The sequence below is a fragment of the Desmodus rotundus genome, chromosome 5, assembly GCF_022682495.2.
Source record: "Desmodus rotundus isolate HL8 chromosome 5, HLdesRot8A.1, whole genome shotgun sequence".
In the NCBI taxonomy this organism is placed as follows: Eukaryota; Metazoa; Chordata; class Mammalia; order Chiroptera; family Phyllostomidae; genus Desmodus; species Desmodus rotundus.
This window is the reverse complement of record NC_071391.1, coordinates 116,257,753-116,270,040: the sequence shown is the minus strand read 5'-3', so window position 1 is coordinate 116,270,040 and position 12,288 is coordinate 116,257,753. Positions and strand designations below refer to the sequence as shown.

The 12,288-nt window shown below is 55.9% G+C and overlaps 1 protein-coding gene across 14 annotated transcripts in view; it reads right to left on the bottom strand.

Moving 5' to 3' along the window:
* Positions 1–3,129: 3,129 nt before the first annotated feature.
* The window catches only part of DCTN1 (dynactin subunit 1), a 29,133-nt gene continuing 19,974 nt past the window's right edge, over positions 3,130–12,288 (bottom strand). For 3 of the 14 annotated variants that reach the window (XM_024558431.4, XM_045193903.2, XM_024558432.4), the window contains 22 exons: positions 12,083–12,287; positions 11,928–12,006; positions 11,654–11,813; positions 11,427–11,531; positions 11,055–11,246; positions 10,849–10,965; positions 10,465–10,617; positions 9,702–9,862; positions 9,430–9,598; positions 9,104–9,172; positions 8,798–8,860; positions 8,542–8,691; positions 8,224–8,385; positions 8,011–8,142; positions 7,688–7,813; positions 7,309–7,451; positions 6,863–7,029; positions 5,224–5,357; positions 4,918–5,110; positions 4,598–4,677; positions 3,980–4,069; positions 3,130–3,603 (listed from right to left, as the gene is read on the bottom strand). In XM_024558431.4, coding sequence (XP_024414199.2) covers positions 3,469–3,603; positions 3,980–4,069; positions 4,598–4,677; positions 4,918–5,110; positions 5,224–5,357; positions 6,863–7,029; positions 7,309–7,451; positions 7,688–7,813; positions 8,011–8,142; positions 8,224–8,385; positions 8,542–8,691; positions 8,798–8,860; positions 9,104–9,172; positions 9,430–9,598; positions 9,702–9,862; positions 10,465–10,617; positions 10,849–10,965; positions 11,055–11,246; positions 11,427–11,531; positions 11,654–11,813; positions 11,928–12,006; positions 12,083–12,287 — 2,985 coding nt within the window. In that variant the 3' untranslated portion in view covers positions 3,130–3,468. The other 11 variants (XM_053925838.1, XM_053925839.1, XM_053925837.2 and 8 more) reach the window with 7 other exon arrangements.

The following is a 12,288-nucleotide window of genomic DNA, read 5'->3' as shown; positions in this document are numbered from 1 at the left end:
CTGCCCTAGCAGATGTGGGCTTTTTAAATTAATTTTTAGAGAAACATTGATTTGTTGTTCCACCTATTTATGCATTCATTGGTTGACTCCTGTTTTCTGACCAGGGATCGAACCCACAACCTTAGCGTATCCGGAGAGATCCTCCAAAATCAACTACTCAACCAGGGCCTGGATGTGGGCTCTTTAACGCTCAGGGCTGCACAGGGCTCTGCCCTCCCTGCCTGTACACTCTCCTCAGGTGACGTGTGGCCTCCCCTGCCTCCCAAGCCTCTGGCAGCTTGCTCTGACTTAACCAAGTCCTGTAAGTCAGTGCCTTCTGTTTGCTTCACCAGTTAAAGGCTTGGAGACATGCCATGCTGGAGGGCATGGGACCGGGCTATTCCAGTGGCCAAGCAATACTGTACAATGCCAGCAAGTGAGGGGGATTGGACATGCCACAGTGAAACTGGGAGCAACTAAGGACAGGAAACAGGAGGTACAGCAGGTGAACTTGTTCTCCACCCCTCACCAACCACAACGTAAAGACCCAGCCAGCCTGATGTTCCCACATAGCCCATCCAGAAACATCATACGGGCAAGGGGCCACCTGTGTCTCTGGGAAGCAGTGACCGTCTCACTAAACAAGCCTTGCTTTCTTCTCCTTCCCTGCATAGCTCCCCTCTCTCACTGCTCTGAGACTGCATCTGCCAATAAACCACTAGCACTTCAGCTTTGCCTCAGGTTTGGTTTTCTAAGGAACCTGAACCGAGACAGTACCCTACCGCTTTCAACCACCTTTAACATCCCCAACTCACTCCCAAACTTTCTCTCTAATCCGGACTTCTCCACTGAGCTTCAGACCCGATGGACATCTCTGCTTGGACAATCTCACAGGCACCGCAAGCTCCTGTCCGCAATGAAACTCCCAGTTCTCCCCAAACACACTCGTGTGTCTTTCCCCTGTTTTGGAACACGCCCTGAAGGAGCTCTCAGTCTGCAAAGTGGAAGAAGATGGCTTAACTAACGAGAAGCAAAGCTTGCTGGCACCGAACAGTGGCGCAGGAGCATGTGCTGAGCAGGAGAGCCGGCAGTGGAAGCAGGCACACTGCCGTCCTCATAGCGGCCCGTAAGGCCTCACTACCCCTCCGCCCTGCAGCTGGGAAGGCAGTCCAGAGGCCAGAAACCTTGCTGAGGTCGCAGAACAACTAAATTCAAACACACCAGGAAAAAACATCCGTAGTCTGCTGCCTTCAGGAGGAGCCCAAACAAGCCACAGGGACCTCAGATTTCCTCAAGTGGCAATGCCACAGCTCTTAATAGATGAATAGAATGTCAGCCGAGGAATGGGGGGGGGGCAGGGAGGTGGAGCGAAGGAGCTAGTGGGCATCGTGGGCAGTGAGAGCACAGGGTGGGTGGTGAAGAAACTGCAAGTGTTTAAGACGTCCAGGCAACAGAGCACATGCGGAGGGGCAGCCCCATGAGAAGCTACACAGGTGGGCAGGACCCAAATCATGGATGGCTTCCTGTGCCATTCCAGTGAACATAACTTTTAATTTCTAGTTGGAAGAACCATTTCAGGATTTAAAGCAGGGAGTGGCAGGGCCCAGTTGCATTTTGGAAGGGTGCTTCTGGCATCAATGAGAACTGACTGAGAGGCAAGGGAGGTAAGGTGACCAGTTTATAAACTGCTAAGTGCCCAAAGCAAAGATTATACAGAAGTAGCAGTGGAGGGACTGGAAAAAAGTGAGCAGATTTGAGATAGTAATGAAGGAAACGATGAACAGGACTGAGCAACTAAATTAGCCGCGAAGTAAATTAGCTCATGAGAGTGAGGAAGGCGTGAGGAATCCAGCTTTGCGGCTCATCACATCCAGGACATGGACGATGACTTGTCTTCCACATGCTGACGTGGAAACAGGTACCAACAGGCAAAGGGATGGATGAGTCTGGCGTCCTGGAGAGCAGCGGCAGAGACAACCCCCAAAGGAAAAGGACAAAACAAGCCATGTCCTCTTCCCAACAAGCCTCAGGAGTTGCCCAGACCTGACCCTCAGTACCTAAAACTTCAATCAGAAGGCAGGTCAGCAGCTTGGGTAAAAAGGGCAGGAACACAATCCCATCCCAGGGAAAGGGCAGTGTGGCCTGCGATTTCCTTGGGGAGAAGTGAGACGGAGACTTGTTGGCATCGAGACAGCAACCTTCTCCGCCAGTCCTGTGAGAGCTGAGCCCGAACAACCTAACCTTGTGTGGAACGAAGGATATCCTGTGCGTCTAGAGGGGTATCAGCCATGGCTCACCCTCGAGAGTACTGAGGAAAGTCGCCCAATCATTCCCTTCGGGACTCCAGCCGAGAAAGGCTAAGGTATGGAGCAGGTATCGGACAGTAGAGGGTGTCTGCCCTTCCCAGAGGGGCTTGACTGGGAGTGAGCCCAGCACCAACTGTGTACACTGGGCTCCCAGCACAGAGCCTCCTCATCCCGTCCGCTCCTCTCCCGTGAGAGGAGGACAGAACGGAGGGCCTGACCTGGCTGGAGGTACTTCTAAGTGCTGAGGGTCTCTTCTTCCAACTGGACCAGAGATGTCTCAGAGCCCAGGCAGGATTTCCCCAAGGGGGGAATAAAAGAGAAGATCAAGGTGCCCGCCGACTACAGTAAACTGGTGCCAAACTCTAAAATGCCAGGGTGCTGCTTACTGGCCGAATCTGTAACTGTTAAAGAAGCTCCCCAGGTACTAATCTGTAGAGGGACTTGGCAACTTCTGTCCTTCCTTACCAATCTGTTACTTTGGTCTTCCCTTACTGAGCAAATGTTCCCTTGGGAGGAGCCCTGGGCCTCACAGGCAGATTGTGGCCAGTACACCTGAGGTTAGTTGGGGTGATGACCACATCACTAGCCCAGTTCCAAGCACCGGCCTGAAGAGCAGCGGAAGACCCAGGAAGCAGAGGCAGGGCCTGGCAGAGGCTACCTACCCTCGGCCCCCCACCTCCATAAATGAAGGCAAGCGCTGGGCCCTGGGTCCAGCCAGCCCTTTCCTCCCCTGCTCACAGTGATGAATGGCATGTGAATCTAAGGGACACAGCAGCCCTTCTCCTCCTCTCTTGCTCCAAGCTGAATGGCCCAGGACCCACTCCCCACACCACACAGAAAGCACTGAAGCATATGCTGCTTTAATCGAGGGGTGAAGTCCTCAATCTGGGGGACCTCACTCAACCTTTGGTGGGAGGGCCTCAGCCTATCCCCCACCTGCCCTGAAGGCCCTCAGGAAGGAGGGAGCAGCTGGACAGCGAATTCTGGCAGAGGCCAGGGATTGGAAGTGGGGGAGCCCAGGTCGAGGGGCAGAGGCAAGGCCTTGCCAGGTGGAGTGAAGCTGAATGGGGCCGGGACAGCTTGACACACGCGCTTCTACCTGGGGGCCGGCTGAGGCGGTGTGCCTTGGGCAGAGTGGCACCAGGGGGGCTGAGGGCAGAGGGGGCAGTAGGGAAAGGAGCATTCAGATGAGGCGACCGTGCAGCTGGTGCAGCTGCTCCTGGGTCAGCACCAGCCGGTGTCGCTGTCCAAGGCCAGCCGCACAGGAGAAGGTCACTTTGCCCAAGTAGACAGTGTCGTCCTGCTGCTCCTCCTTGGCCTGGGAGTTGGTGAGAAGAGACCCCTTGAACTGTGTGCCACTGACTGTCCCTGAGCCTGGAGACCAAGGCAGCCCCTGGGAGACAGGTTCTGGGGCTCCTGAGATCACATTTTCCAAATCAAATTTGGGGGACACAGTCCGGCAAAGGAGTTTTGAACCCCTCCTGCTGTCAAAAGTCATATAAGAAGTTAAACTGCTAAAATAGTGGAACTTCTAGACTCAGTAGAAGAACTCTTGACCTGAGACTTGGCCAGCTAACTCAGTATGTGCAGCTATCGGACCTGAGACCCCGGAGGCCTTTTCAAATCTGGGGGCTGAGGGAAGGGCCCACCTGTGCCTCCATACTGCCCATACTGCTCCCCATGCTGCCGCTTACCCTGAGGAAAGCTGAGGAAGGGAAGGTGGCGAAGTCAGTGGGGACTGTGGCTCCCGGGCACTGTGAGACGGTCTCCTTGAGGACCTCATCCTGATGGCAGAGGGCAACGAGGGTTCATTTAGGGGACCCCCATAGGCTAGCCCATTATCTCCCCAGTTTCCCAGGGACACGAACACCAGGAGCAGGGAACCAGTCTTCTCTGGCACCAAACTTACACTATCACCTCTGAACCCATCTCCATCCCAAAATCCTTATTTTAAAGATACTTATCCCTTGAGGCCCAACGCAGATTCTACAGGCTCAGGGAAGCCACCCCCAACCATTCTGCCCTGTGACGATCTCAGCTCTGACAAAAGCTGCACCTGAACCACACACACTAAAGGTGACGCTGCTCCACCCACTCTGTTGACAAGAATCTGCCTTCTGTTTGCACTGAGACAGTGAGCACCCAAGGCAGGAGCTCTGCCTTCCCTTCTACTTCCCTGCAACATGCCATGTAGCCCAGGGCTGGGCCCAGAGGCACTCCAGGAATGCTCGTGGAAATGAATGTGCTAAGGCTCCACCAGAAAATGCTCTAGAGAAAACTCTAAGGTGAGGAAGGGCAGGGTCAGAGCTGACCTTCAGCTTCTCGATGGTGTCGCTTAGGGACTTGAGTTGAGCCACTTGCTCCAGGAGCTGGGCCGATGGGCTCTTGGCAGCTGCAGGGAGGGAGGAAAGACTGGTGAGGCCGACCAAGGCCCAGGCAGGTGGCTGTCCTGGATTAAGGGTCAGCGGTGCAGGTACTGGGCCTTCTTATGGAACAGGCACATAAGAGTAGATGAATCAGGCAAACTGAACACTGAAACCAAAGAGCAGTGTGGAAATTGCCTGGGCAGGGGCTACACCTCTAGGACAAGGGGAGGGGCCGAGTCATTCATCCCAGGTTGGCGGGTCCATACCAGGGTTGGTGCGAGTGATGTCTACTACGTGGGTATGTGTGCTCAGCTGATTCAATGTTTCCAGCAGCTGGTTGGTCTTACGATACAGTGCTCCAGTTGCTAATTCCCTGCCAGGGCCCTCATGGGGCAGGACAGAGAGCTTTGCCACATGGAGAGGGGGCAGGGCTGCTAAGGAGGCTTTCATCTGGGCGCCCTGTGGGTGGGGAAAGATGGTGGTGGTTAGAAGCAATAGAAGGCCTTGCCGTCCATCATCGATGTGACAGGTGTGCTCCACCGCCACCCCAGTTCTCCCTGTGACCTCTTCACCTTGAGGATGCTGTTCTCATGCTGGAGCTGGGAGATGTGCAGCCTCATGGCAGAGATCTGCTGAAGCAGCAGCGGCGAGTCCTTCACCAGCCCCGGACCTGGCACAGAGCCCAGTACCTGCCCAGGGGCACCTCCTACAGTCCCACAACAAATATCATCCGTCTCAGGTGGAGAGGGTAGGAGGTGGGCTCCATCTCTGCTCACCACCTTTCCGTATCTCCTCCCAGCCCCAGTCCTGGTGCTCCCAAGGGGAAAGTCTCACCCTACTCCCCCAGCCCCAATTCCCACCGGCCCTGGCAACCCCCAGCCAGGGCAGCTCTCTACCTCGCTGCTGTTCTTCTGTGCTCAGGAGAGCCCGTGGGGAGCAGGAAAAGAGGAGAGAGCAATTAGGTCATTTGGGGGTTAGGGGAACACACCAGAAGAATCCTGGACACAAATGCTGCAGGAAAACCCTTTTCCTGAACACCATACCTTCTCTAACAGGACTCTACTTCTGCCCTCCACCTTTGAGGGAAGGGCAAACGTGTGAAAGACAGGAGAGGGGAGAGAGGCCACGAGGCAGCGTGTGATATGCAAGCAAGAGTGGCAAAGGGGGCACTCCTGATACGTCAGCACCCTTACTCCCCCCAGCAGCGCAGCTGAAGTTGAGCATGCAGATGCATTACTGTGCTCCTCAGGTTCCCCACTGCTGAGGCCAAAGACACCCGTTTTTGGCGGGGAGGTTCATAAATTCACAACCAGTATTTGTTTAAAGAGCCTATGCTGAAACAATACAATGTGGTAACTCTGGAGACCCCTCCCCCCAAGGAACGGGAGCCATCTGCACCACGGAGTGGACGGTGAAGAAGGTGCTCGGTCACCTCCCAAGATCCAGATGCATCAGTGACTGGGGCTTTGATGAGGACAAGACCCTGGGTGAGATCAGCTGACAAGACAGCTGCAGCAGGGGAGAGGAGATCTAGAGACCCTGAAGGCTCAATTCCAGAGTTTGCCTTCTGGAGATCAGAAGGGTAAGTGAGAAACTGCAGAGAGAACAACGAACAAACTCTAGAGCAGATGAGAACTGAGATGGCACTGGCCACCTCCCTGGTCAGGACACAGGGGAGACTGAGCCTGGAAGCCAGGAAAGCATAAGGAGCCCAGACCACACTGCAAGACCACAAGGTCAGAACACAAGCCCGATGAAACAGGGAGAATGCAGCCATGGAAGAGACAACCACACCACGGAGCCACATGAGCTCCACAGAGAAAACACGTTCGAGCAGAAGAGCAATGAAGGGCGGGCCTGAGGCCCACTGGCTGCCACAGCAGGGTCAGCTCAGCCTGCTGTGGGCTGCTGACCCTCTGGGATGCGAGGCTGGGTCAGGGAGGCCAGACCGCAGACCCAGAGAACATATAATAGAGTCCCACTGCCATTGTAACTCCAAGCCACACCGAGAATTTGGTAACGCCCCACCTTAGTCAGAAGGGCTCTCCACGTATCTTTGGGAGAAGTGAGACCCTGATGAGAGCTGCCAGCATGAAACTGGGATGAACATCTCGGGGTGAGAAGGGGGCAGACATCCAACTGAAGCCAGAAGGGAGGAGGGAGGCCATTCAATCTCCTGTGGGCTAGCGCTGCCTGTCCCCCTGCACTCACCACCAGCAATGCCAGAGACCAGGGTAGCAATACCCGAAGGAGGGGGCCCTCGGAGCCCCTCGATCGTGCGCTTGGACTGGCTGTTCAGCCGCTGCTTCAGCTCTGCCTTCTCTGCCTCTAGCTGGTCGATGTCAGCCTGGAGAGCATCCATCGTCTCCTCAAACTCTCTGTGAAAGAGAATCCAGCGCAGGCCGTGTCCCTTCCCTGCAACCCCACACCACTTCTCAGTCCCCACAGGTCCTTGGAGTAACCATGCTGGTGAGGACCAGGAGCGATACAGACTCAGATTGGGGTGATATAACAGGTTGGCAATGGGCAAAGAAAATGGCATCTGTTCCCCTGGGGAATCGCACGATGAGAGGGTCTGGGTAGGGGCTAGGTTAGGAGGCAGAGAGCTGCTGGCAGGAGGGAGGACTGAACTATCATGGCCTGGGGAAGTGCCTGACTTCTCCTTCTTCCGCAGCAGCGCCTGGGTCTCCTCCAGCCGATTCTGGACTTTCTCGATGCGCTCGTCTGCATCCTTGGCAGCACTGTCCAGCTTCTTCTCCAGGAGGCTCAGCCGCACGTTAGCCTCACTCAGCTCCTCCCCCTGGACAAGGACAGAGAGCTTCTAATTGCTTTACATCCTCCCACAACCTCCTAGGGTCCCAGGACAGACCATGAGATAGAAAGCTCCATAAAAGCCCACAAGAGTTCCCACTGATCATAGGCACTACTTTCTCCCTTAACCCCAACCCTTCTCAGTCCTGATCCCCAACATTCACTGCTGCTCTGTGCCTCACAATGCTTCCTGGGCCCCAAACACTGAGACTACCCTACCCTCACCTTGATCTTGAGTGACTTCTTCAGCTCCTTGATAACTGTCTCTCGATCTTCAAGCTTCAAGCCCAGGCCTTCAGCATCTGTGATCTCTGCACGAAGGGCTGCAGCCCGCAGCTCAACGGGGGGAGGCTAAGGGCCAAGAGAAGGACAGTGGGCAGGGGTGGGAAGAGGATATCACCAACATGCTGCTTTCAGAGAGACCCAGTCTCTTGCCTTCTAAGCACCATGGTGCTCTCGATTCCTCCCGGCCCTCCCACAACTAGCAGCAGCTCTGCAAGCCCTGCTGCCCCAGGCCTCAGAAGCCCCTGCAAGGAGCTCCCACCCACCTTGCTGGGGGGCCGCTCTGCGTCATACTCTCCCTCCTGCATGGCTGTGGCCAGCTTGTTCATGGTACTGATGAGGATGGTGCATGACTGACGCAGACACTCATAGGGGCTGCTGGAGGGGCTCCCATAGATCTGCAGGAGCCAAGGGCAGTAGTGTAGTGAAAACCTCACACCTGACTCCCTGCCGCCTTCTTCCCAGCCATCCAGGCCCACCTGCTTGCTTGCTTTGAAAGCCAGCTCCTCTAGGGCAGCCACAGGCAGGCCTTCATTTTCCGCCAGTGGGGCGATGAGCTGGGCAGCGGCAGCTGCCACCTCCTGTAGCACAGCCACCACCCATGTCAAGTGTTTCCTGCAGTCAAGGAGTGTGTCGGATACCTGTGAACAGGCCAGAGTCAGGAGCCCACCCTGGGTCCAGTACCACACTCCCAGCTACCTGGAAGCCATTCTTGCCCTGTCCAGATCCAGATTGAACGTACTAGGCCCCTCCTGATCTACTCGGCTTCCTTTCCTTCCTCCCTCACAGCCCTAAACCTGTGGTCCAAAGGCCAGTGCAGCTGGGATCCCAGGAGCATCTGTCCCTGGCATTCGCCTTCGGATCTTCTTACAAAACTGGCGGATGTCACTGCAAGATGTTTCCAAGTCCCGGAGCAGGAGGGCAATATCTGAAGCCTCCTGCCCACCCTACTCAGGGAACAGGAAATGGATGGGAAACAAAGTCAGCATTAGGACTGGAGGTGAGGATGGGGCAGCTAAGAAGGCAGAAGCGCTCAAACAGTTGTGCTCTCACCTGCAAGAAGGCACGCAGTCGTCCCACCTCCACACCCATGCAGTCCAGGGCACTCTGGGTGAACTGTGAGGACAGAAGTATGTGCTTGTCAGCGCCCGACAGGAGTCCCTCTGCCCTCTCAGCATCTCTAAGAAGTCCCCACCTTCTTCTGACCCCCATACATAAGCAGGTTCTCTGTCTTCTCTGATCTGGCCTTAGTGACCCTGTGCCAGTCTTATGCGACACCCTCAGGGCCAGACCTCTTGACCTGACGGCCTCCGTTTCTGATCTCTACATGGGGCTCAACCACCAGCCCAGACATTTCACCTTTATGTGGTCGGCCAGCTGCATGGTGCTGTCCTCAGGCTGTTCGGCAAGGTGGATGCTATACAGATGCTGAGAGATGACAAAGAAACAGACAGCCTTCAGGTCTTGGAAGGACGGAGAATTCTTCCCCAACTGCAGTTTGAGCCCCAGTCATCACAGGACTCTAGAGGTATAAGAGAACCCCAAACCCCCAAAGGCTGTATCCTGAGGCGAGTTCATCTACAGCAATCTGAGCCTCAGACACACAGCCTGGGCTACACTGGCCACAGCCCAGAAAGAGAAACCTTCCCTCCCTCCTGCACCAAGCCGGAACCCTCGCCCCAGACCTGGTAGTACTTGATGGCTTTAGTGAGAGGTTCAACATTGACAGTCTCATCCAGCTGGTCCTTGTGCAGCAGCTCAATGAGGAAGTCCAAGGAGCGCTCATGGGCACTCATCTCAGGGTACAGGCTGCCCACTTTCTTATATACATCCACACTGCACTGAGAGAGGGCACTAGAGACCAGAGAAGGGCCTGTGAGGCCAGGGTCTGCCAGGTGATCTCAGTTCCAGCCAGTCTGGGACCTGTGGCCTTGAATGGGGGCTGGGGCTCACTTACTGCTCATAGCGGTGGAGGGTGGCCTGCAGCAGAGTCAGGGAGTACACCAGCCCAGCGGCAAAGCTGAGCTGCTCCCCCGCAGCTCCTCGAAGACCGGGCCGCTCTGTACAGTTCTCACTTAGTTCAAACTTCTCCTGGGCCTGCTTTCGAATCAGCTCTGCCTGTGGGAAGAAGTGCCAGGGGCCTGGGGCTCAGAGCAGGGGATGAAGAACACAGACTCAGGAATACAGAACACAGAGCTGAGCAACTGCGGGGTGAGGAAGGGGCAGATAAAACAGAAACAGCTCTTAGATGGGCAGGAAGCCTCCCATGGGGACAGGGAAGCGATGTGGAGATCTGGCGGCTGAGAGGGTTTGAGATGTGGGGATGAAAGGAGAGCGGGACCTGTGGGACCAAGCTCTTTCCTGCGGGCCTAAAGCTGCTGCTCCTGCTACTCTTCCACTGGAGTGCCATCCTGACAATTTTCTCCTCATTCCCGGCCATCTTCTGGATCTCAGCCCAAATGTTATTCCTTCAGTAACAGCCCTCCATCTAAATCAGCTCCCCAACTGTGCACTCTCAAAGAAGCTACCCCGCCTTCATAACAGGCCATCTGTAATACAAATCCATCTGCAGCTCTGTTGACTACGCCTCTCCACGTCTCTCCACTACATCACAAACTCTTCGTGTGTAGGGATGCTGACTGCTGGCCTCACTCAGCTCCCTCAAGGCCTGGTTCACAGCAAGTTCCAGAGGTTCCTGCTGAACATATGACTGGCTGTACCTTGCAAATGAGACGAGGCATGAGCAGCAGCACCAGGACGCAGTCATGGTCCCCACCGGGCCGAAGGAAACTGTCGGGCATGAAGGTGGTGAGCAGGGACATATGCCGATTGGCCTGGGCCACCTCCATCTGCCTCAGTTCCATCTCAATTGCCTATGAGATGGACAGGAAGGCAGGCGCTCAGCCAGGCTGGGGAGAGTCCCAGACCCACCACGCCTCGTTCTACCAGGTCCCCTGCTTCCAGGACAAGCACACACCAGGAGTCTTGCAAACCATCACACAAAGCACCCCCTGCCAGGGACCCACCCACCCGGTCAGTCCACAGCCATACTTAAGCTGGGTTCCCAAACACTCTCCTCTCTCCAGCCCACTTGCTTTCCTGACCTTGGCATGGGCCTTCGTCTCAGCAAACTTGATTTTGAAGTCAAAAGTCTCCGGGGGTGGCTGCTGTTGCCGCTCCACAGATGCTTCCTGCTGGTTTGTCAGTTCCCGATTCACATCCTGGGAGAAGAGATGGACAGTAAGACACAGCTGGGTCATGAGGGAGCCCCAGTGTGATCATGGGTGGAGAGTGGGGGGTGACAAGGCACCTGCAGGTGGGCAGTCAGCTGGCGGTATTTCTTGATGGTTTGCTGATAGTCTGCAACTGTCTCCTGGGCTGCCTCCACACGCTTCTGGGCCTCCCGTACCCGGGCGCCTGCCATGTCCAGCTGCTCCCGCAGCTCCAGTTCCGTCTCGCGTGCATTCTCCTGCAGCTCATCGTTCATCTCATTCATCGCTTCCTGGGAGACCATGAGGGAGTTGGGACAAAGGAAAGGCAGGATCAGCATAGCAGGCCAGGGTGGGTCCCCTCACCATACACCCTGCTCAAAGGTCAGGGGTCACATGTCAGTCTCTGTCTCAGCAAGTCCCTTTGAACACCCTCCATCCTGGTCAGAAGTCAGGGTCTGCTCTCCTCTTACCAAGTCCCCCACGGTCTCTCTCAATTCCCGCACTTTCTCTTCCAGATTCAGGTTCCGGTCTGTCAGCATCTCCACCATCTCCTCAGCACCCAGAGCAGCGTCCACCTGGGTTACAGGGGCAGGGATGGGGAGAAGGGCTACTAACAGGTGCCGAGAGAGGAGGCATCTACGGGAGAGCCTGAGGGGGGCTGGCGGGGTCTCTGGGAGAGGAGCTGGGCTCGCCAGACCTGCTCCTTGAGCTCATCAATGGTGCTCTCCGCCTGGCTCAGCTCCTCCTGCAGCCGCTCCCGCTGTTGCCTAACAACTTCCAGCTCTTGGTTCTTCTTTTCCATGAGTTTCTGGAGTTTCACATGCTCCTGCTTCTCCGAGGAAGAAAGATCCCGCATCCTGGGGGGAAGCGAGGAGAAGAGGAAGCGAATGTCAGAGTCACTGGGCAATGGGCGCTTGAACGCGTCTGGACAGGGGAGTGGGCTCCGGAGCCCGGCAGTGAAGGGACCCTACCTCACCAGGGCATCCTTTAGGCGGGCATTCTGCTCCTCGAGTTGCTTGAGTTGATAACTGGACGCAGCCCCGTCTGAGCCTGAGGAAAACCATGAACTCTCTCAGACATGATTCTAACCCCACCCTGTGTTTCCCAGCAGCTCCTGGCCCCTTACCCTTCTCTTCGATCTCAGCCTTGAGAATCTCCAAGTCAGTGGTGAGCTCATCCACACGCTCCTTCAGTGCCTCCACCTCCTGCTGCAGGGACTCGGCCCGCTCCTCGGCCATCTCCTTGTCGAGAGTGGCCATCTCAATGGCATCGGCAGTGTCAGCCATCTCCTCCATGTAGCGCTCCTTTGCCTCCAGTGCCTCCTTGGCTTCC